Genomic DNA, 23,080 nt, shown 5'->3' with positions numbered 1-23,080 from the left:
CCTCCTGCAGCCACCTGCCATCACTGCAATTTCAGGGCAGTGCTGTGCATGAATCCCCCCAGGACACTGATGTGAGGTGCCTGCTCAGTAGTGCCATTGGTCTGCATTGGGCTCCACCCAGCTCTAAGGGAATGCTGCAGTATTTCCAGGGAAGCTCAGCAGGCAGTTTCTTTAACAACCTATATATTGTGTGTAGGCAGCTGCAGGCTTTATACTACCAGAGCTAACACCAAGGCAGGGCAGTTTTTGGTATTTCTTAGTTGGAGTAACTGTTGTGGTTTTTTTTTTTTAAAGTGATCATGTTGAATCTTTTGACAGAGCTGCCAAGTAAAAGTCCAAAAGGCAAAGGCCTTCCACAAAGCATTGAGGTGTTTGGATGCACCTCTTACTCAACCAGTCTCCATCTGCTAGGAGCTGACTACCAGGCATTGCTCCGAGTTTACACTGGGGCAATTTCTTCCATTGACTGGTTACCTTTGGAATGCAGATAATAGTGCAACTTGGGTTGTGTGACAGGCAGCTGATAGCACTGCTCAGCAGCACAAAGAAGTCACAGCACACACACACCAGTACAGGATCCTTCTGGCACCAGGTGCAACATCTCCCTGGTAATCTGACTGTCAGTTCACAGAATCACAGAACGGCCAGGGTTGGAAGGACCTCAAGGATCACAAATCTCCAACCCCCTGCCACATGCAGGGCCCAATCCAACCTGGCCTTCAGCAGGGAGCAGGTCTGGTCTCTTGGCATCCTGTTCCTGAGGCAAGACGTCCCACATCCTCGTCCAGATGCCTCAGGACTTCATATGAGCACACAGATACTTCCTTCACATCTCTTCCTCAACCTCATCCACCCCACAGGAAGCAAGTCATCACTCCTTCAGTGGGATCATCCAACCCAGCCACAACAGAAAATAAAGCCATAGGGAAAAGCATTAGGCAGTATCTTTAAAAGCAATTATCTCAACAGAGCTCCAACAACATCTTAACCCAAATCTCTCAAATTAGTATGCAGCCTACTAGAGCCTGGGCAGTAGCAGCAGTGCCTGATGATTTGGGGGAAGCACCTGTTGGCTTTCAGTTCCCTATGTAGGCACTGAAAACTCTGCCTTGGCAGAGGATTTTGGATCCATCAGCCATTTCTCAAGCATCATGTGAGCAAAACTTACCCCTTGCCTGCAGGCAGATGGACAGTGAATTGTCATTCACCAAATATTCAGTCCACAGACAAGTGACAATCACTTAAAAGGATTTTTACCCTTCTGCAAGCAAGCAGGTAAGTTAAGCTCTCCAGCAAACCTCCTTCTATCATGAAGCCAACATGAAGTCATACCAGTTTCAGACTCCATGTTAGGGCACTGAGCCTGCTCAGCTCTTTGCTGGCACATCACAGCAACTAAGATTTGTTGATGCAGCAAACAATCACCTGGTAGAACCCATTTCCTGGGCAAAAGGTGTCTGCTAGTCAAAGAATTTACTTTTGAAATGCCACACGTACAGCTTTCCAGAAACAAAAACAGTTGCTTACATAAACATCCTGAGCCAGGAGGTGTGCTTTTAAAAACCTACATACCACTGATTATTAATCTCGTCATCTCACAGCCTGCTGCCAGCCCTAACTTACTTACATGGTAATTAAAAGAAGGCATTAGATGCATTTTTAAACACACTTCACATTTTCAAAATCCCATTGTTCTGTCCCTGATACGTTGGCTGGCAATAAGAGCTGTCAGTTACCTCTCCAAAAACATGACAAACACACCATGTTTACAGCTGACAAAATTAACACAACAGCCATAGGTTAAAACTATTCTCCAGCAAGTCTGCTATTCACCATGTGCCTACCTAAATCAGATTTCTGGCAATGACACCTCACAGCCCTGAGCGTATACTTCATTTGTTAATTTGAAGTGTATGTATATAAGTATATTTACATACACACACACACTCACGTATTTCCCATCAAAAACTTAATTCTAAAGTTTAAGAAGTAAGCAGCAACATTAGGTGAATTTAAAACATTTTTTTTTCTTCTACTCACAATATCTATTCTTTCCATAGCAGATATCCAGGGTCAAGTACTTGGGATCCCTACCTAGCTAAAAATGTTTCCCCAGCCTGATTGGGTATTGCAGACAACTCTGATGTCCTCTTATTATCAAAAACAAATAGTCCTGAGCTGAGCCCAAGATTTACACCCAGCGCTACCTAAAGATGCCATTTTTCTTTAATCCTAAGGGAAAATCTGAATGTTTATTCACACACACACACACACACACAAAAACGCAACATTTGAGTTCAACAATTGCAAAACTCTGAGTTTTTGAGTATCATAGAATCATAGAATCACCAAGGTTGGAAAAGACCTAAAAGCTCATCCAGTCCAACCGTTCACCTATTACCAATAGCTCCCACTAAACCATGTCCCTCAACGCAACAGAGTATACTCAGAACTCACAGAGCTACGCAGCAGGAAGCATCTCTTTCACATGAAGGCTGAAGAAATATTTACAAAATACCTGAATTTTTCCAGCTGCCCAAACTTGCATTCCTTTCATTTTCCATTAGTGGTGTTACAATCCAGTAGGTGTTTACCAACCTTGACTGCACACCACCCCTCTCATCAAGAGAGCTGGCTCCTATTAGGGAGCAATAGGAGCAGCTGCTCTGCTCTGGGAGTAGCACCTGGCTCTACTAGAGGAGCTGCAGCAGCCTGGCTTTGGGAGAGCCTCTCATTGACTAAACGAGGATGTTTTCATCCAGTTACTAATGATATTTAAAGAGTTGTTATCCATTTTTTCAAAATAAGCTATCTTAGTGAGGTATGTAAAAAAGTGTCATATGTATTACACAAGAAACAGTAGGCACTGAGAAGACCTTACAGCAGCCTTCCAGTACCTAAAGGAGGCCTTCAGGAAAGCTGGGGAGGGACTTCTTAAAAGGACAGGTATCAACAGGATGAGGGGAAATGGTTTTAAACTGGAAGAGGGTAGATTTAGACTAGATATCAGAAATTCTTTACTGTGAGGGTGGTAAGATATTGGAACAGGTTGCCCAGCGATGCTGTGGATGCCCATTCCCTGCAGTATTCAAGGCCAGGCTGGATGGGGTGTGAGCAACCTGGTCTGGAAGGAGATGTCCCTGCCTGTAGCAGAAGGGTTGGAACCAGATGATCTTAAAGGCGGTCCCTTCCAACCCTTCCAACAATTCTGTGATTCTATGATCTACTTTCTTTTCACTTTAAAAATGATCATACATTTTTGAGATAGAAAATATTTGTTTCTTTTTCTAAATCCACCACAGGGCACCCTCTTTGACTGGATGGTGACGTCAAGGGATTCATTTATTGCTGGGGCTGGGATGTGCGATGACTGTGCTCAGCTCTCACAGTCAACACCAGCACATTGTACCCTCTGAGCCCACACTCCTTCCCCCAGGACCTGTTTGGTAACTGGTTGGTTATACACCACCTGCATAATGAGCACTTCTGTTTCTCTGCTGCTATCTCCAAGCTCCCATAGACCTCTCGAGATCTGGAAATACAGTTTCTTTTCCCTGCAGGAAAACAAGCAAACAAACCAGGACTCACGTTTGCCCCTCTATGGTAAGGACAGGACATATTGGAACTCCACAAGCCTCAGAGGCTGGGAGGTCAGTGTGGTGGGACCAAGAAAGGCTCCCAGCTGGAGCCCCTTTGCCTTCGGAGGGTCTCTGCACACTGCAAGGAGCACGGGGTGCAGGTATTCAGCTTCAGCACAACCACGTCCCCTCAAAGATGGGCCTGAGCTTGCCTTTAAGGTTGGAACCTAGAGCTGCTAACAGAAAGGAGGGCAACACGCAGGGTTTATGTGAATCATCAAAAACTTCAGTGTAGTTCAGCTTAATGTGGTCCCACTTGCCTTTGCCTAGGCAAGTAAGTACATCATGTAGACATGATTATTTTGCAGTAAGTTTGCCTGCTTATTCTCTGCTTATCCCCAAAGCTGCATTCTCCTTTCTGAAACAGCAGCCCCAGACTTGGTGGGTGAGGTGCAGGGAGGGGGTATTAACAGCAGCTTCCTCTGGGCAGAAACCATCATTTGGAGAAGTCACAAACCACACTTGTGAAGGCCTAAGAAAGAGTGAAATGAAGATTTAGCTCCTCGATGTACCCTAGCCCTGGGCAGTGAAGTCAGACCCGTTACGCCATCACAGACCTGTGCTTCTGAAAAATTCCAGCGTTGCAGTCTGAGGGATTGCCAAGGGACTGCAGTGCTGCTCTTTGTACTCAGCCTAACCCACAGGACAGCTCTGCACTCCTGGTTTTCTAGGAACTTTCAGATCACCTCGGGGAAGTGACTGCAAGGATCCTCCACGCAGACAGTCCCAGTGACTAAGATTTTTCTCAGATTTTCCATCCTCAGAACACGTCTTTTTGAGGTACATAGTGAAGAGATTATGGGGTTATTTCCACATTTTGGGGACTATTTCTGGCAGCACTCAATCAGAACTTGCTTCCAGCTCCCCACGTTGGCTCCATAAATGCACAGAAGTAAATCCGAACAACAGCGGCAAGCAAGCAATCTACTTACAACTAAAATGCAGGGGAAAAACTTTGTGCAATACTGTTCTGAGAAATCTACTTTTGCAAGATGTTGACACTTCTGAGGAGCCAGCTCAGGTAAAACAAAAATATTTGCATTTCCATTGCCATCTACTGCTAGCTACAGTGTTTATAGCTGAGGTGTAGCTGACGTTGGCCTCAAAGCAGGCCAGGTTCCCAGCATTTTACCTGCAGTACATGCAATGCTGGACCTACAGAAGTGAAAACATCAAATCCCAGCTGCAGAGCACAGTGGGTTTGCTTTCACTACCCTGAGGAATTAAACACTGCTCCTTCTGTATGTAATCCAGCTTCATCAGCTGAGAGACATCGAGTCCCCAGCCCAGGGAAACATCACCTGCCCAGTGGTCCCAAGTGATGCAAGTATGGGGTGGTTAGCATAGGGAACTCCCTGCAAGGCCAGAGAGTTGATTTAGCTTCTCTTCTGTGAAGTACACAACCAGAATATTTGATTGTGGTTTTAACTGCTTTGAATCAAGTATTTTAATTCAAAGTATTTTTTCCCTGAGATTAGTAGTAAAACTGAACGTGTAAGACTGTTGTGTGCACAAGAAGAGTGCTGTGTGAAGGGTATTTGCTTCTGCTCTGTCCCCACCTATCAAAATGCCAGGAAGAAAATGTAATTAATCAACATTTTATTTAACAAAAAGATCAGTCATCCCACATTTAATGATATCAAATGCCAAAAACAGTTCACTGCTTTTTCTTTAACAGCTGTATTAAAAACCAATGCAAAATGTTTTTGCCCAATCAAAACATCAGTTTCTAAAGAGCATCTCTCAGGGAGCTTACAACCCACATGTACAGATGAAGAAAAGCAAGGAAGTAGACACAAAGCATATAATGAAACACAACTCCCTTTCTACGTGTCTTTGACAGTGTTGCACTATACCTATTTGTGCTCCTTACGTGTAACGGAGTGAGGGGGGAAATCATACAGCTTTCCAGAAGAAAAAAAATGGCTATTCAGCATATTTTTATATTAAACAGCTAGAGCTACATTTAGAGCTTTCACGGGTGATTGTATGAAGAGTTCATCATCTAAACAGCACTCCCAGGGCTCATCTGATATATCGAGGGATACGCCAGAACATTTGCAGGTGTAAACAGGGTCTGTTCCTTGATTCTGTCACTGTCTTTTTGTTTGTTCACCATGCCAGGCTGCTCTGCTGCACCAGCTCCTCGTGGCTCCTGAGCCTAACAATTCCCTAAATAGGAGGCAGAAACCCAACACAGAATCGATTGTGTCCAGTACTTATGACACTATTTGGACCCCGTAATACTAATATTTAAAGTCTAACAGAACTATAAATAAAATTGCAACTATAAATGTTTGGGAATCACCCCCTAAAACGGTGAACAGTGTTTTAACAGGCCAGCAAGAAGAGTCAAAGTTATTCAATATAACAGAGGGTTGGCAAACTCATTTCATGAAGTAATAACCCACCCCTCACACGGATACAGGCCTGTTCACTTCACAGCTTAGGACATTTTGCAATGGCACGGTGATCACTGATGTGTTCTGCAATTTGCAAATCAAGAGCTCCCACTGGCAAATATTCCTCTGAGTTTGTTCCGTTACCGGAGAGAGCACTCATCCCTTCTGAAAGGAAATGGGATCCACTACTGACAATGTTGAGTTATTTTCACGGGGAATATTTTCTGATTTGTCCTCCTGCAGAAATATTTCAGGTACGGCGTGTTTCTCAAAGTTCTTTTGAAGGCACTCTGTAAGTGTCTCCCCTCCACACATCCAAGTCACTTTGTATTGATCCACAGACCGCATGCTTCACGACGCCACGTTTGGCAGTACACTCTATCAGGTTACACATCCTCTCTTAAGGCACTTAAGACTGCTTTTTATTTTTACATACACCTAACAGTTCCAACTGAAAAATCTCCTCCTGTTTCATCAGTCTGCCCAGCACACACAGGCTGAGCACTAACCTTACAGAAACACACTTGCTTAAACCCCTCCCAGTACACACGTCCTAAGAGTAGGCCAGCCCAGTACCCTTCACTCCTCTTAGCTTTACAGTTCATCGTGTCCCTCTTTGGCCTCTTGGTCCTTCAGCTTGAATTCTTCCGCAGTAACTTTACCATTTCCATCCCGGTCCTGATTGGTGAACATATTTTTGACAATCTTCTCAAAATCAAAACCAGGAGCTAGTTTTCCTTTGCCAGAATCAACCTGAGCTTGAATGTACTCTGAAAACTGTGGGAAAGGAGGAGAAAACAGCTCATTTAGAACAAACACTGAACTGATGAGATAAATCTTACAACTTAAATTAGACTAATTAGGAGAGACAGATGAGATTAAATTGCACTACGTGGAGCTCGAGGGGAATTTCCTCAACTTATTCCAGCCATCTCTGGATTCAGAAAAAGAAAAGCTATTTCTCATCATTTTGAGTGTTTTGTTTCAGGTTTGTTTTTTCTGGGTGTAGGAAAGATGAGGTGAACAAAAAGTGACTTAGGAGCAGTTCTGTACAGAGAGAGGGTGTCTAATTCTGCATGCTGACACAAGAAGTTTGTCTCGTAAAAGAAGCCTCCACCTGCAGCTTAAAAGATTGAAAGAATGAAACACAAATGAGAGCTGAAATATCAGGATACCATGCATTTTGTTAAAGTAGCTCCAGGCATTATGCCTTGCATTCAATTCCCATAATTTTGATGAAGGGAAGAGTGATGAAAAGGTTGCCAGGTTACAAGGTTAGTTTTCCCTAAAAATTCTTTCCTGACACATGTGATGATGTTATTGAAGGTAGACATCTGGCAGAAGTCATACTGCTGGCTTGCCATGAACAGAAAGCCCGCAGTCAGCTTTGCTGATCACTGATCTCTATGGCACTACTTGCTAAATAAGCTTCAGTGGCAAGAACTTCTTTTGCCATTCATTGACACTTTTTGGACTAAGCGCCCTCTGGTCTCCTTTGCTCCTCCCTCCCTCCTTGCCAGGCGACCAGGAGGACATGACAGGGAAGACCAGAGAATTCAAAACAAACAAATGAAATTCCTCAGTGAAGAGAAAACACAGAAGAACACCTCGCAGAGATTTATAGGATCAGAAGTGGCACGGCAAAGAGAAGGGACTTGCCACTCAGTGGCATTCTCACACCGCAGATTTGAAGAGCAAGTGAGGGGAAGGACTCGTTCATTGCACAGCACACCATTCACCTAGGGAGGTTCCAGAAGCATTGGACAGTTCCTGGATGCACTACTGCAAGCTCATCTTTGTCTCAAGATTTCACCAAAAACCTTCAGTGAGCAGACACTGTCAAGGTTGATATAGTGAAGGATCATTGAATACTAGCCTTGCCTTTTATGCCCTTTCCCTACAGATCTGATGTTGACCGCAGGAGACAACAGTAGAACAGAGTCTTAAGTAGTATGGCCATTCCTGTTTGGTTTTTTTCCCCTCACCTCCCTCTCTAGAGCTAAATAACTGTATTTAAACAGACACACTGGCTTCCTGTTAACTTGAAAACACCCGAGATACGAAAAAAGACAAGCAAAGTGATGCAAAGAGCCCATTCTTTGATATCTCAGCACCTTGGTGATGGCATCAGGAAAAAAACCATAGGAAGGATTTTCACTGCCTTAGCTTACCTCTTCCAAAAGAACCTCTCCGTCGTGATTCTGGTCTATTTCTTCAAAAAGATTGGGAGAGACTTCACCGTTCCAGACAAACATGTATCCTTCAGGCAAGCCAGACACCAGCTCCAGCAGTTCAATGTCAAAAACTAACACGGCACTGCCAGGCACTTCTCCTTCTGTCCCAACGAAAGGCAAAGAGAGGTATTTATACTCTTCAGAGTAAGTGAGGACATTTGCTTTTAATACAGAATTATATTTCTCTTCCATCTCCAATGGGTTCTTTTCTATTGGGATTCCCAAGCCCTGGGATTCCAAGCCCACCAAACCTTCCTGCTCCCTTCAGAGGTGAATGTAACATAAAGGAAGAAATCAGAATAAAACTGCATCCACCTTTTTTTTTAAATTAGAAAGTAAAAATTGTGGAAATTAATTTATCTACACAATATACTGTGTGTCAAAGTGTCAGTGACACAAATACATACACGTGTTGTACCAGCTAGCTATACTGCCTCAATTAAACTACAGAAGGAGCTTAATTTATCCTTGAAAAAGTAAAACAGAGGTCATCTCTAACTTTTATTCAGCAGCAACAAGAAGCTCTTCAGATTTGTGGGCATAAATCAAAACACTGACCATCATGTAATGTTTTAAACCATGGATATCAAATACAGTTAGTGTGATGCCAAATACCCACCACTGGTATATTCATAAGGGGTTTTTAAATATAATATTAAATTAAATATAAATAGCAGGGTTTTTTTTCCATTGTATAAGTTATTTTTCAATGTATTATATATAACTATAAATCTTATAGAATAGTATAAAATATCATATATTTCTAATATTCATATTTCTTCATAATTCTTATGGAAACCAGGTACAAGTATAAAAGCCTTTTTATCACTTATCACAAATTAATTCTCCATTAAGCCTGATGTTTGATGCCTGGCAGTTTTTATAAAATACAAACTGTTCTGGAGACATTCAAGGAGCATAGCTACTTACACAACTGTTTCCACATTAAACCAGAGCTTTTTGCTCTTGGGAATCTCCTGATAAGATTCGTTCCCCTCAGTTCTTTAACTATCAAAGTTCTTATCATTTCTATATTGATAATATTGTTCTTTCTATTGTTGTCCTTGTCATTAAAAAAGTGATAAGCCTCAGTGCTCTAAAACATGGATTTTCCAAGGTGCCTTGTTTTCTTGCTGGGGTTTCAACAGCTGTGGTCGTAAATTGCTGCACATTTTACACTCAGATTACATGGTTTCTGAATTTTGACTTTTCTTTGAATTTTCTAACACACAAGTGCTAAATTCAGTTGTCTTTACAGCACAGTGAGCACCCATTCCCTATCAGTGAGAACTGTGTTTACATCCCTCTGCAACACCAGAGTGCCTGGAGCTTTCCATTTTGACAAAGCAACATGACTGGAGCACGTGTTAACCTTTGTACTGGGATACTCTCTGCAGTGGCCACAGCAATAACATGACTTAAATGCAACACAGGCAGTGCGTTCCTTTCAACAGGGAATGGGGGCAGTGCCTCAAATAATGCAATGAAAACAAACTCTAAGAAATCACGTTCAAGCAGCTAAGAGAGACTTACCTTATATCCTAACACTTAGCAAGTAACAAAACCTGCAGACATGCTCCAGAGGTCCTAAGTGGCCGTGCAATAGGTCGTGGCCATGCAATAGGTCTCACTCACTTACCCACTCCATCTTCTCCATAACCAAGATGAGGTGGTATAACCACCGTCCGTCGCTCTCCGACACACATATCCTGCAGGCCCATGTCCATCCCTATCACCACCTGTCCGGATCCCAGAACTATGTTGTAGGTCTTGCCAAGACTGTGTCTGGAGCAAAGGGAGCAGGAAAAGAAACACAAAATTAAAAAATAAATAAATCAACATACTGTAGAGAATTTCTATTATTCAGAACTACCACGTAAGTAGCGGTTTCTAATTAGTGTTTTCTCTTTGGCAAGAATTAATTTCATGCCCAATGCTCTGTTCTACCAAGCAGTTACCTGAAGTTCTTCTCAAGGCAACATCAAACAGAAGTGTCCCAGTTGAGAAGCCATCTGGTATTAAAATTCTAGGTTTCATGAAAGAAATCCCATTAGAATGATTCATCCTGCCAATTAAACCCCCAAAGTAGTTTATTTCTAAGCAAGATGTTCTGCCTCTCAAATATTTTCAACAAACAACGTTGGCTTTTTTAGCACATCTAAAAACTCCAGATGTAAATTGGTCCCAGAACTACAAGCCTACGAGGACTGGGATACATTCACAAGCATCAGCCATTACATTAATATTAATCACTCACCATAACAAGTGAATTATCAAGGCAGCTGGAAAGCATAAGAGTACTACTGCTATTTAACATTATTACTTATTGAATTATGCTTTGTTGCTCTAGTTTATTCCTGAAATTAGAAATGACCAAGAGATAAGAGATAAGCATATGTTGTAACTCTAAAAATAAGAGTGTCCTGTGTCAAGACTTCTTACATAGTATGCACCACATCAGCAGGATCCTTTCTTCTGTCAGTCTCTGTCCTTGGCTGTTTGGCTTGACTTTACCATTGCAGGACACATTTTGTTTTTTGGTTTTTTAGAACGGAGCATTATTTGCAAAGAAAAGAATTCAATGGATTGCAGGCCCATCTTACATTTAGAACTGTGAGATACACGATCTTTGATGCCCTGTGAACTGCTTTGAATAAGACAGTCTCACTTGGCTCCTGCCACAAAATGAGAATTGTGCATTTCTACCACATAAAAGGTGTTTTGTATGCATGGTGTTATTTCTATACATACCTGACCACAGCATAATATCATGTGCTTCAACGTAAGTCAGCTTTTCAGCTCTGCAAGCTATTGTGTGAACTGTGAAAACTATGCACTGGCTTCCTATAATAATTATAACCTGTTTAAAAATAGCTTTTTCCAACTTCCCTGCCAAAAATAAAATATTATTTAGATGACTAATGCTATCCAAAAAACAACAGAAACAAGCTAGCAAAAGTATTGAAGCTGCAGCTAAACAGTGTTGCGAGCTTACTTTAGTTGTATATGAGAGACTGGAGCACTCTGCTACCCTCATAAACCTACTGTCAACAGGAAGAGAAACACTATAATCACAGCAATGACCTGATGATAATTTCTCCACGCCGCCACTTATTGCAACAGTACAGTTGCACTAAGGAAAACCAGCACCCATCCGTGGTACAGATATGATGATGACTACTTACTGTACAACACCCTGAAGCTAGCTTTAACAGGATCACACAGAGTGCCTCTACCAGACCTCTCTCAGGAGCACTGAGCCAACAGAGTGCAAACTCTACCAGGAAACTGGTTTGTTCACACACATAGCCCTGTGCCACTGCGGTACAACGGGCCCAGATTCCTGAATTTGCCATCTGTCATGCAGCCAACTCGTTTCATCACTCTGCCTGTAGTGTTTATGTTCTTCCCAGCACATTCCTACGCCCTCTTTCTTCCTGGTTCTCTCACTATGATAGACTGCCTTCCTTCTCCAATACTTCTTAGGCAGGCAGACATAAAAATACAAACTGTGTAATAGCTTCTCAGGCTATTCCAGACAAGGGTCCAGAGGAGAGCCACGAAGATGATCAGGGGAATGGAGCACCTCCCCTATGAGGACAGGCTGAGGGAGCTGGGCTTGTTCAGCCTGGAGAAAAGAAGGCTGCAGGGTGACCTCACTGCAGCCTTCCAGTACCTAAAGGGAGCCTACAGGGGGGAGGGGAATCAACTCTTTAAAAGAATAGATAACTGCAGGACAAGGGGAAATGGTTTGAAGTTGAGGGAGGAAAGATTTAGGTTGGATATCAGGGGGAAATTCTTCACAGAGAGTGGTGAGGTGCTGGAACAGCTGCCCAGAGAGGCTGTGGATGCCCCATCCCTGCAAGTATTCAAGGCCAGGTTGGATGGGGCCCTGGGCAGCCTGGTATGGTATTAAATGGGGAGGTCGGTGGCCCTGCATGTGGCAGGGGGTTGGAGATTCATGATCCTTGAGGTCCCTTCCAACCCTGGCCATTTTGTGATTCTGTGATATTCACTCTGCCTTCACTGCTGCCACAGCCATTTTCTTTAATGGGTAACATACTTACGTCGAGACCAGCAGAGTGCCATCCAGGAGTGAAGCATTGTAGTGATACTTCAGGTAATCTCCCTTCTTACTCAGGAGGCTGCAGTTGGAAGGTTTGTAGTTAACAGTAATGCTGACTGAATCAGAGGGGTTGTGGAAGTCAGCCACATGAATGTCAAAGACCAGCACCGCAGATCCAGGAATCTTTCCTAGATAAGAAGCAAATTAGGCAAGTAGTAAGAATAGAAATGGTACCCAAAAAGTCATATGATGACCAGGTTCTGTACCCAGTAGAAATAATAATTCCCTCTACGTCCACTACTGAGTCACTTTGCTCTTCTTGTTCAGAATTAAAGGATTACAGCTCCTCTACAAGCAACAGATGCAAGTTTCATCCAATGTAGGAAAGTGAACCAGTAGAAAAGCACTGAGTTTGCACTCAGTTCCATGATGAAGGAAAAAATATTCATTATTCCGAATTGGAAAACCACTCAGAAATGAAGCAGTAAGCATGTATTTTCCTCTGACCCCCCTAAATGAAACTGCTATTTGTTTCACACATCAACTCATTATCGACCATCAGAATTCTCCTAGGATTTCTCATGCTTCAAGGAATGCCATTGTGTCTTAAAGGTTACATTTTCTTAATATGTGCTGATAGCAAGCAACTTCTTCTCCCCTATGCAGAATAACGATAATTGCATTACCAGCAGTGCCCAGCACATCCAGAGCCAGCAATGAGTTTTGTTGGTAAGGAACCTCATTCCCAAATCAAGAGCCCAGAATTTGTATTCACAGAACACAGGCTTCTCTTCTAAGTCAGTTTTTTTCCAAATATCAACCCTGGAGGTAGCTTTTAAAATACCAGCCACAGAACTGTGATTGGCTAGAAGGATTATCATATTCAACCTCTCACAGCAATCCTTTCAGTACCAGTAAATCCTCCCAAAGGAATTTTAATTGTATGTTATACATACACAGATACTTTGCTGTTACATGCATCCGTTTACAGAGGCGGCTTAGGAGTCCACAAAACCTGTGGCTGTGGAAGGAATGGGGAAGAAAACTTAACACAGTTAATTCCTTTAGCACACAGCACTTGTTAAGACACACAGGAAGGAATCTGATTCTGCAATGCTGCAGAGTTCCTGGCACCCAAGTACCAGTCTGTCTGAAACACTGATTATCCAAATGATTTCAGGTCACCAAGTACCAATCTGCCTGAAACATTAATTATCCAAATGATTCCAGGTCACCAATTACATGAGAGATTGTCCTGCATTCCTATTGTCCTGCCTATTGGGTAATTAAAATAATTTTGCACGTTCTGGGTGTTATCCTGTCAGTTGCATGCCCACAAAATTAACAGATTAGTTTATAAGCCTTTTGTATGCCAGAAAGTTGGAAAAAAAAAAAAATACTTCATATAGCTTAACTACAAACAACTGCACAGAACAGCAAAGGAAACATCATTAATTATGGAAGTCTTGAATGAAAAGTCAATCTTACCTCTTCCTTCTTCTCCATATCCAAGGTGAGGAGGGATTATTATTCTTCTCCTTTCACCAGTGCATACACCTAGCAAACCTTCATCCATCCCAGCAATCACATAGCCCTTCCCCACATAGGTGTCATATGTACGATTTCGTGAGTAGCTGTGGAAAAGTTATTTGCTTTTTTAGCACTGGCAGGTGCTCAAGAGAGTACAGAATCTTGCAACACAGTTCTTAAACCAGTTAGGTCAAACACGTGGTCATTAACCATCACCAGAGAGACACAGTGCAATCACCATGAATGTAGGCCACCAAGTTTCACGAGTCAGTGATGCATACGTGCCATTCAATAGCCACCACTGGGACCCTGGCTTGTTTGCAAATGCATCCCTACTATATGCTGAAAAACATCTCACCTTTGTCTGTACTTTATTACAAATGATGTTTGTTGAGTTCAAATTGCTGGAAAAAAAAAAATATCAGTTTTCTCCTTTAAATTTTCCCATGCTCTAACCCTATTCTCATCAGTGCTTAGCAAGATATATTGCAGGTGCATTTTGTCTCAGTTTGCAACCACAGCTATGCTGCTGAACTGCTACAGGCAGGAGGCAGAATAAATGAGTTCTCCTGGGATGCACAGCATTAAAATGAGTCATGACAACAAAAAGTATCGACACTATCCTTCCGTTCTTAACTATCTCAATCGCTGAAACACTGGTTTATGAATATGCTTCTGCACCTAAGCTAAGAGTGAAACAAGCCTGCAACAAGTGATTGTTTACCAGAAGGATGTGTCTGTCTTCTGCCTTTCTTTGAGCCATGTTACATGAAGGCACAACACAAAGAAGGGAAGGCAGAAAGGTTTTAATTCATCTTTACAAGGAACTCTGGGACAGAAGGAGACCAATATACAGCCTTAGTTAATTTGGGGGCTTGCTGAACTGCTCTAAGTCCAGACTGCCTTGGCTGAGCTTCCCAGGTACTTGCTGCAGCTGAATATTGCAGAGAAAGAAATGAATGAAAAGATTATTAGAGATCTTGACCCCAGCCATTAGCTGTGCTTTTGGAATGCTCCCTGTACTAGTGACTTTTTTTTTTCCTGGCTGACTCCAAGGCTTTCACTAACTATTGCTAGCTGCTCTATTTCTTCCTAGGCTTGTCAGACATGGCCTTTCTTGTAAATTCTGCAGGAAGCCAGGATATGACACTTTAACAAAGATTGTAACAATTATCAGCTCTTTGGAATGATATACAGGCAGCTGCCTACAAAGCATTTATTACTAATTATTGACAAAACCCCCAGTAAACATATTACAGCTATTTTAAACGATTGTTTAATTACTACAGAAAAGGCAATACCCATTTACTTCTGGAAAATTAAAAAAAGAGAGATATTCTGGCCAGATGCACTGTGGATAACCTAGAAGTTCTCAACTTGCAAGTTTTTGTAAGGTGCTCTGAAAGGTGGAGAAGGAAAGTAATGTACTGCTCATTAAAAGAAAAAAAAATAATGTCTCAGTAAGTTACAAGGGTATTATTCATCATATAATTCTGCACAAGGTGTGGATGTACCCAGAGCACTATGAATATGAAGTGACAGTGAACCTTCTTCCTTTATCAAGTAACTGTGTTGATGAATTTTGTCTTGAAAGGCACCAGCCTTCAAAATGTAGACAGCTTTCAAGTAGATAAGGAAGGTTTCAACCTCCAACTAGGCACGAGATCACTGACCCACAATTCTCAGGACATAAAAAATAAAATAAGAATCATATTTACTTTCTCTCTCTTTAGTAGAGTTACCTACTTGGCATATAAGCTCAGTGGAGCAAAAACTATTCAAGCACACATGTCTGAAGCATGTAGAGCTTTATCAGATGGATGGCAACCCCTAGATGGCGTCTCTGATAGTGCCCAGATACAAAATAGCCCTCTGTCTTCTTAGTTTGATAAGAGCTGGGTGTTTTTTTTAATGCAAGAAGACTCCAACTCCATTGAAAACTTCCGAAAAGGAAGGACTGGCGAAGAGTTTCACGTAAGCATATTATGGACAAGACAGACAAACCAAGTTGGAAATGGATTCTGTGGTGCTCAAGGGTTTGGGTACCTGGAATCAAACAAGGTGCCATCCAAAAGCGTGCCGTTGTAATGGTATCGGATGAAGTCTCCTGCTTGGGTTCTTCGCTCACAAGATTCCGGCACAAACTGGTTCTCAATAGTAATACCATCTTTAGGGTTGTGGAGATCTAGCAAAGCCACATCAAAGACAAGAGAAGCTTGGCCAGGGATCTCCTTACCTGAAAACGACAGCAGAAAGCTGGTAAGACAGAGCCCATGTTCTACAGGGAGCTGAAGCGTTCTTGATGAAGAAAAATACTGCCAAATCAGGCACTTCAGCTCCCAAAATAAACCAGCATAATCTGCTTCTAGTCAGTCACTGTGTGTGTGGGTTTGTCACTTGATTTCCCATTCCGTTATTTTCCTCTGTTCCTATAGTGATGGCACTGCCTCACCAAAAACAAGGCTCTTTGGTAATGCTCACCTTAGTCACTGTATGCCACCAAGTCCATCTGAGTTCCATGTTCTAAGCTACCACTATTTCCAACACACTTTATGAATAAAGTGCCTAAAATATCCATCAACATACAGATGTGGTACATCTGCTCTTCCTCTCCTGTTAACACCAAAACAGGAGACTACACAATGGAAGCTGAAGATGGATAAATTGACTCTCTCAGTAAAAAAATACCACTTCACCAACACACAAATTGTAACATGGATTGCTTTGTCTGACAATCAGTGAGCTCAAGATCTTGTCAAGATTTCCTAACACAGCCTCTGTATTTCTGTTTTCTGCTCCCAGTGGCAGCCTTTGGAAGAATTATGCAGTCACCTGACTTTTTGGAGCCATTATTAACTACAAGTGATATTCTCTAAATGAAATTAGATTTCAGTATATAAAGATTATAATTTGTACCAACAATATGTTAACTAAGCAACATACTGCTCATGTTAAAAAAAAAAAACTTGTATTTTATAATCAGTTACATCCCATACGTGACACATTTTTATCCCTCCTTCCATCACTTTGTTCCCTTTGTCTGAAATTAGCAGTCATGTATTGTCATGAATTTAAAATACTCAAAGCTCGACTTTGTATTAGAATATAGATGGCTCAGATTAAAAATAATAATAATAATAATAATAATAAGGAACAACTTTACCATCTCCTTCTTCTCCATATGCCAGGAAAGGTGGAATTGTGATAATGCGCTTCTCCCCGACGCACATCCCCAAGAGACCCTGATCCATTCCAGGAATCAGCCATCCAATGCCCACATAGGTATCGTAAGTTCTCATCCGATTATGGCTAAAAATATAAACAAACCAAAAAAAAGCCAACAAACAATTCAGGAACAACATTAATCCCCAGCAGCCAACCACTAAGCATGATATACGTCACCATTTGCTGCTCGTTATTAACATTGCTCATCAATTGACCAACGTCTCGCTGCCTAGCATTTTCCAGAACACTTAGCTATCTCAGAAACCTAGCAGAGGTTTTGAAAACTTATTTACAAATAGAATGGCAGCTGTTATTAAAGCATCATTTTCCACACGACTTTAACGAAGGACACATGCTGCACATTTAAAATCTCAATAAAAAAGTGTTAATAGCTCAATTTCTTTTAAACCTCCACCCGCTTAACTTATAAAGCTTGTATGTTAACATGAAGAGCTATCCTGCATTAGTGATAAAGCTATGAGCTGACTGCAGCAGACAGTAATACAGATACGGGCTGTTAATACCTAGCAGAAATTCTACAGCTGTTTGTTTTATTGGTCTGAGTCAGTTCTGCTGTCCCATAGTGCCTGAATAAATCACTTTTACACGATGCTGGCCTTTAATTTCTTGGGAAAACTGCCTGTGTTTCTGGTCAGATAGCACTAACTGCTCTACCAACAGAATGGGGGAGAAGAGGATGGTTTCACATGACTAATTCAGATGCCTGCTAAAATACACAAGCACACACAGCCCAGCTGCACACCTGGAATCAAAGAGAGTCCCATCTAAGAAGGTCCCATTGTAATGGTATCGTACAAAGTCGGACACCTGGACCCTCCGAGTGCACTTCTCAGGTTTGAAGTAAGTCTCAACCTGCACTTCATCTTCAGGATTCCAAAGATCTATCAGAAGCACATCAAAATGGAGCACGGCATTGGGGGGGATCACACCAGCTGCAAAAAGCAGAACAACACAATGGAGTTTATGTCCTGTTTTCTAAAGGGCAGCAATGTAAAGGGAATCAACCTGCACATTCCCTAAACAATCCGTGGTGCACAACTTCTTCATCTGTGGGTTTGTATCCCTCTGTTCCTTAACACTTCTGCGGCTGCACAGGGGGAGGAGGATCTGACAGCATGAACTGCTATCAACTACATCCATCTGTTCAAGTGACCTTGATCTAAGCCTGTGAGTCTGCAAGCAAAGCTGCTTTTGTCACTGGCAAGACCTGGTGCAGACTGACAATGGCAAAACACAAAAAAGCATCTGACAAAAAAAGCAGATGCAAATAAATAGCTATCTCTAGCTAGCATGGCTACAGCCTGAAAGTCCTCTGCAGTCCCAGCTCCCCCTTCAGCACACTGTACTTACACACGCCTTCGCTTCCATAGGCGAGCTTGGGGGGAATTTTCACGAAGCGCCGCTCGTTGACACACATGCCAACCAGGGCCTTGTCCATCCCAGCAATAAGCTGCCCTTTTCCCACAAACACGTTAAAAGTGGATCCCCTGTCATAGCTGCAAAGGGAAAAGCAGGGAGAAAAGGTTAGTGGTTCCTTTACTGACATTCCTGCTGGTTTTTCAGAGCTTATCTGTACCTCGTCCCCCCTTTGACTGTTAGCCCAAGTTTATTGAGAGGCAGCTGCTAAAGGAACAATCAATTCCAGGTGTTTCTGAAACTCCAACCCATCCTTTCCTCTGCTGGCTGCTCGCCACCCAGCTGACACACATCCTAACGCTGTGCCACGGACACAGCAGGCACTCAAAACCCACACCTACCAACGATTAATTTATGCACCAGTGCTAGGAGCAGCACTGAAAAATTCAGGACAAAAGAGAAAATTAAATGCTGCTGCAGGATGTGAAAGGATGTGAGGCTGCTCTCACAACAGGATCTTAACATGTCAACGCTGGTAATCAACATTAAACACCACACAAGACTGACAAGCTTTGCAATGTGAGACGCCGTGCTTGGTGGCTGCTAGAGCAGAGAAAAGGGAAGAAGGGGCCTTTGAGTCCTAACTGTGAGGTTTGCCCATCGATTATTTTCTCCACCACACACCCAGCTCTCATTTCACTTAGATTTGAATAAATAGCAAAAACTACAGCTGTGCCTTGAACAGCAAGTCAGCCAGATTGAAAATCAGTTGATCTGATTAAGAGATCGTCCACTGCAAAAAGAAACATTCAACAGGTGAAAGAAGTTGTTCTGAAATGTTGAAGAAAGCCTTCCCTGCAGTCCTGAAAGCAGAGTGTTAGCACAGCACAGCATCATCACCAGCTTTGTCAGTCCTGCTGCTGCCCTAAGCCCCCACACCATCCTGTTCTGCTGGACCCAGCTTACCGCCGCTATTCATCTTTAAAGGGAAGTATAAACCTGTGTCAGAAAGTTTTCAAAAGCCTCATGCCTGTTTCTAAGCTTCCACTGCTTTCACCTTTTCAAATTCCTTTCACAATTTAAAGGATTTATTTTTATTTTTTTTAATTTTATTTATTTATTTTTTGCAGATAGAAAGGAACGTGGAGAAGAAAAAGGCCTCTGTTCTGCTGCAGTGCTGGTGGGCAGCCAGCGCTGCGACGGTGAGGGGGAAATGATGTCAGACCCTCCTTGGAGGATGCGAGTGTCACTCACACAACACAACACACCGAGCTCCCTCAACAGGCCCGGGCCCAGCAGCCCCTCGGATGTTCCATGGGAGCTCTCTGCTTCCTGGCAAGCACTTCCCTGAAAACAGAGAGCCCTCTATAGGCAGCGCTCGCTTTCTCTTGCTCAGATATTCTCGCTGGCCCGCAAGGACGGAAAGTATTCAAATAAGCTCCCGATAAAGCAGGACATTGAGTTTGGGATGAACTTCAAAACGTTTTTTATTGTTTTTCTGTGGGTTTTTCTTTTATTATTCTTGCCAAAAATAAACCTGCAATTAAGAAACCACTGGTGCTGAGCAGGAGCTGAATAAAGCACGGAGTAGAGCGTACAGCTCTGCATAACTGACCTGGCAGACCCTTTACAGCTCAGCAATATCGGGTTCTATCAGCAGAACTCACCACACTAACAGCAGATGCATAGAGAACTAAATTCAAGCTTAAAAACCCATATCGCTTTGTGGCTGTGGAAACAAGAATGAATAAAGAAGTGTATCAGTTAGTTATGTGAAACAGCTGTCACTGGAAGAGCTGGGAGTAGTGTGTTGGCAAGAGGAGCAGCATTACAGCTTGGGAGCATCTGCACAGAGCAGGAAGCTTAAGGCCATTTTCAACAACTGAAGAAGAATCCGAATAAACCTTCCCTTATTTCAACACCTGAGGGACTTTGGTGAGGCTGCCACTGTCACCGGCTATCAGCACTGCCATTTAGAGGGCCCGAGGGGACAGACAACCCACAGCCCTGTCCTACTCCACACAACTCACACCCACGCTACCAGGAACACAGAATGAAGTCCAGCCAACACTTCTGTACTCCACAAGCACACGCTCAGCTGCGGGGCCCAGGTGCACAGCGTGGTGCAGAGCTCTGCAGGCGCAGCTCGGCACAAGACCGATGGACGTCTGTGGGTACAGCAGGAACGCATCTCTGAACACGTGGCTGCTTCCCACAACGGCATGCATTTTCAAGTGAGCGGGGAGCACGTCGCCCTCATGCAGAGCCATCCTGAAACGCACTGGGAAGCCCCCACGACCGAACTCTGCAGGACGATCATTTCCCTGGGGCACGGGAAGATTAGCGAGATTATAGCGAGATTATAGAGAAGAAAGCAGGCAGAGAGCTGTGCTGGTGTCCCTCTCGGTCTCCTGATCCCACTGTTTAGGTTTCCTGATCCCAAAACAACACGAGGAAGGAGTTTTGCTGGAGACAGTCCACGTTGACTCAAGGATAATATACACAAACGTTTCAGAACGAGCACTGCTGTTGTGTTGCTGTTAGCGACGACTCTCAAAGCTTTGCATTCTGGTAGGGCTAAGCCTCAACAAGACAGAGGAAAGGCACGGACGGAAGCGGGCAGGAAATCCCTGGGCTCTGTGACGGGACGCCGCTGCCCACCAGGACATCCTGACGGTCCCGGAGCCCCCGGGGTAGCAGTGTGAACGCAGCGGAGCGTTCCGATCGCCCCAAAGGGGGCCCGACGGCCGCAGCGACGCCCCCTCACCACACCGCAGCCCTCCAGCCTTCCTTCCCCACACCGGACACCCACCCGACCTCCTCCCCGCGCCCCCCAGACGGCTCCCTGCCTCCATCCCGCCGCCGGAGCCGCGCGCCGACCTGGAGTCGAACCGGGTGCCGTCGGGGAAGGAGCCGAGGTAGTGGTAGCGCACGAAGTCTCCGCGCCGCACGGCCCGCGGGCAGCGCTCGGGCACGAAGCGCCGCTCGACGTGGACGTCGGCGCCGTCCCAGGGCGGCTCCGCGGCGGGCACCGGCGGCGCCTGGCAGGCCGCCCAGCTCACCAGCATCGCCGGCAGCAGCAGCAGCGCGCCGCAGCCCGCTCCCCGCCGAGGCACGGCCGCCGGCCCCGCCATGGAGGGAGGCGAGGGAAGGCTGCCGGCCGCGCCCGCCCCGCTCCGCTCCTCCTCCGGCGGCGGCAGAACTTGCAAACGTGGATGCGGCGCCTCCGGCCCCTTTCCCCCACAATGCTCCCACCCGGGGCGGGGCGCGGCCCCCGCCTTGGGGACGGGGGGTGCGGCGCGGTGCCCCCGGCGCGACGTGGCGCCGCGCGGGTCCGGCCTGCCCCGCCCCACCGCTCCGTGTCGCGGCGAGGAGAGGGGACCGCGGCCGGGACTCGCCTGGCGCCGCGATCTGGCGTGACGCGGAGGCCCCGGAGTTGCCGGGGCGAACCGCGGGGTCGGCGTCACCTGGAACTGTGCAGGTTCGGAATCGCCGCCCGCGTGTTCTGACTTCTAAAGGTACAGGTGTTCGCAACGCCCTGCCGGCTGAACCGTGCGGGCGGCACAGAAAAATGACCTCGCGAACACCGAGTGGGATGCCAGGGCTCAAAAGAAGTGGGCGTTCGTGGCACCCGAGCATCCATTTTCCCTACTCTCTGGTCCTGCAAGCTGTGATAACAGAGAACTTAGCTTTCTCAGTTACCCTAACCAGCCTCAGTGGAAAATCTAAGCACCCAGCCCTAGTCCATACAAGTTAAATAACTTTTTTTTTTTTTTTTTTTTTCTGTTCTTTTGAAAAAAGAATGAACATTGTGGCAGCAGTTTCCTGGTCAGAAGAAATGCCTCACCCTCCCTGGGGTAGCTGGTTGGAATGGAAGTGCACAGAAGCATGTCAGTTGTTTAAACAACACCTCTGATGAGAGGCTGATACAGGACACAGCATCGCTTTCATGTGCATGCAGCACTTGAGGAAGCTACTGAAATAGAATCTTAGAATCAAAGAATGGCTTGGGTTGGAAGGGACTGTCAAGACCATCCATTTCCAACCCCTTGCCCTGGGAATGGCTGCCACACACCAGATCAGGCTGCCCAGCATCCCATCCCGCCTGGCCTTGAATGCCTCCAGGGCTGAGGCATCCACAACCTGTTTGGGCAGGCTGTGATGGTGCCTCACCACCCTTTTGAGTAAAAGATTTCTTTCTAACATCTAACCTAAAGCTCCCCTCTTTTGGCTTAAAGCCATTTCCTCTTATCCTATCGCTAGTAGACAGTACAAAAAGTCAATCTTACTCGCCTGTTTATAAGCTCCTTTCAGGTACTGGAGGGTCACTAAGAGGTCTCCCCAGAGCCTTCTCTTTTCCAGGCTTTCTTTCTGGCTGCATGCATCTGACACACAGTTGTTTGACAGCACCCACAGGGATGCAGCCAAATCTAATGTTTTTAAAGTGTTTTCAAAGCTCTTGCATAACACTAACATTGCTAAGACCTTGCAAGGTGACCTAAGTGAAAGAAGTCAGCAGCTCAGGCGGCTATTTCAAGATAACCAGGTTTGTGGTTACAATCACTTTCTCATCCCAACGACAGTTGTGCTGCATGTTCACTCTTCACA

General features: G+C 44.4%; 1 protein-coding gene across 1 annotated transcript; it reads right to left on the bottom strand.

Annotated features, from left to right (window-relative positions):
• Positions 1-5,220: 5,220 nt before the first annotated feature.
• Positions 5,221-21,606, bottom strand: FKBP9 (FKBP prolyl isomerase 9). Its single transcript, XM_042888907.1, has 10 exons — positions 21,353-21,606; positions 18,467-18,612; positions 17,859-18,048; positions 17,034-17,179; positions 15,917-16,106; positions 13,829-13,974; positions 12,342-12,528; positions 9,914-10,059; positions 8,212-8,375; positions 5,221-6,817 (listed from the first exon to the last, which is right to left on the bottom strand). Exons 1-10 carry the CDS (start codon positions 21,604-21,606, stop codon positions 6,635-6,637), a joined length of 1,752 nt encoding a protein of 583 aa, XP_042744841.1. The 3' UTR covers positions 5,221-6,634.
• Between the last annotated feature and the right edge of the window lie 1,474 nt (positions 21,607-23,080).

This window comes from Lagopus leucura, unplaced genomic scaffold (assembly GCF_019238085.1).
Source record: "Lagopus leucura isolate 7727_CA_CO unplaced genomic scaffold, USGS_WTPT01 Super-Scaffold_100157, whole genome shotgun sequence".
NCBI lineage: Eukaryota > Metazoa > Chordata > Aves > Galliformes > Phasianidae > Lagopus > Lagopus leucura.
Note: the sequence above shows the minus strand (reverse complement) of the source record. Positions and strands in the feature narration are given on the sequence as shown.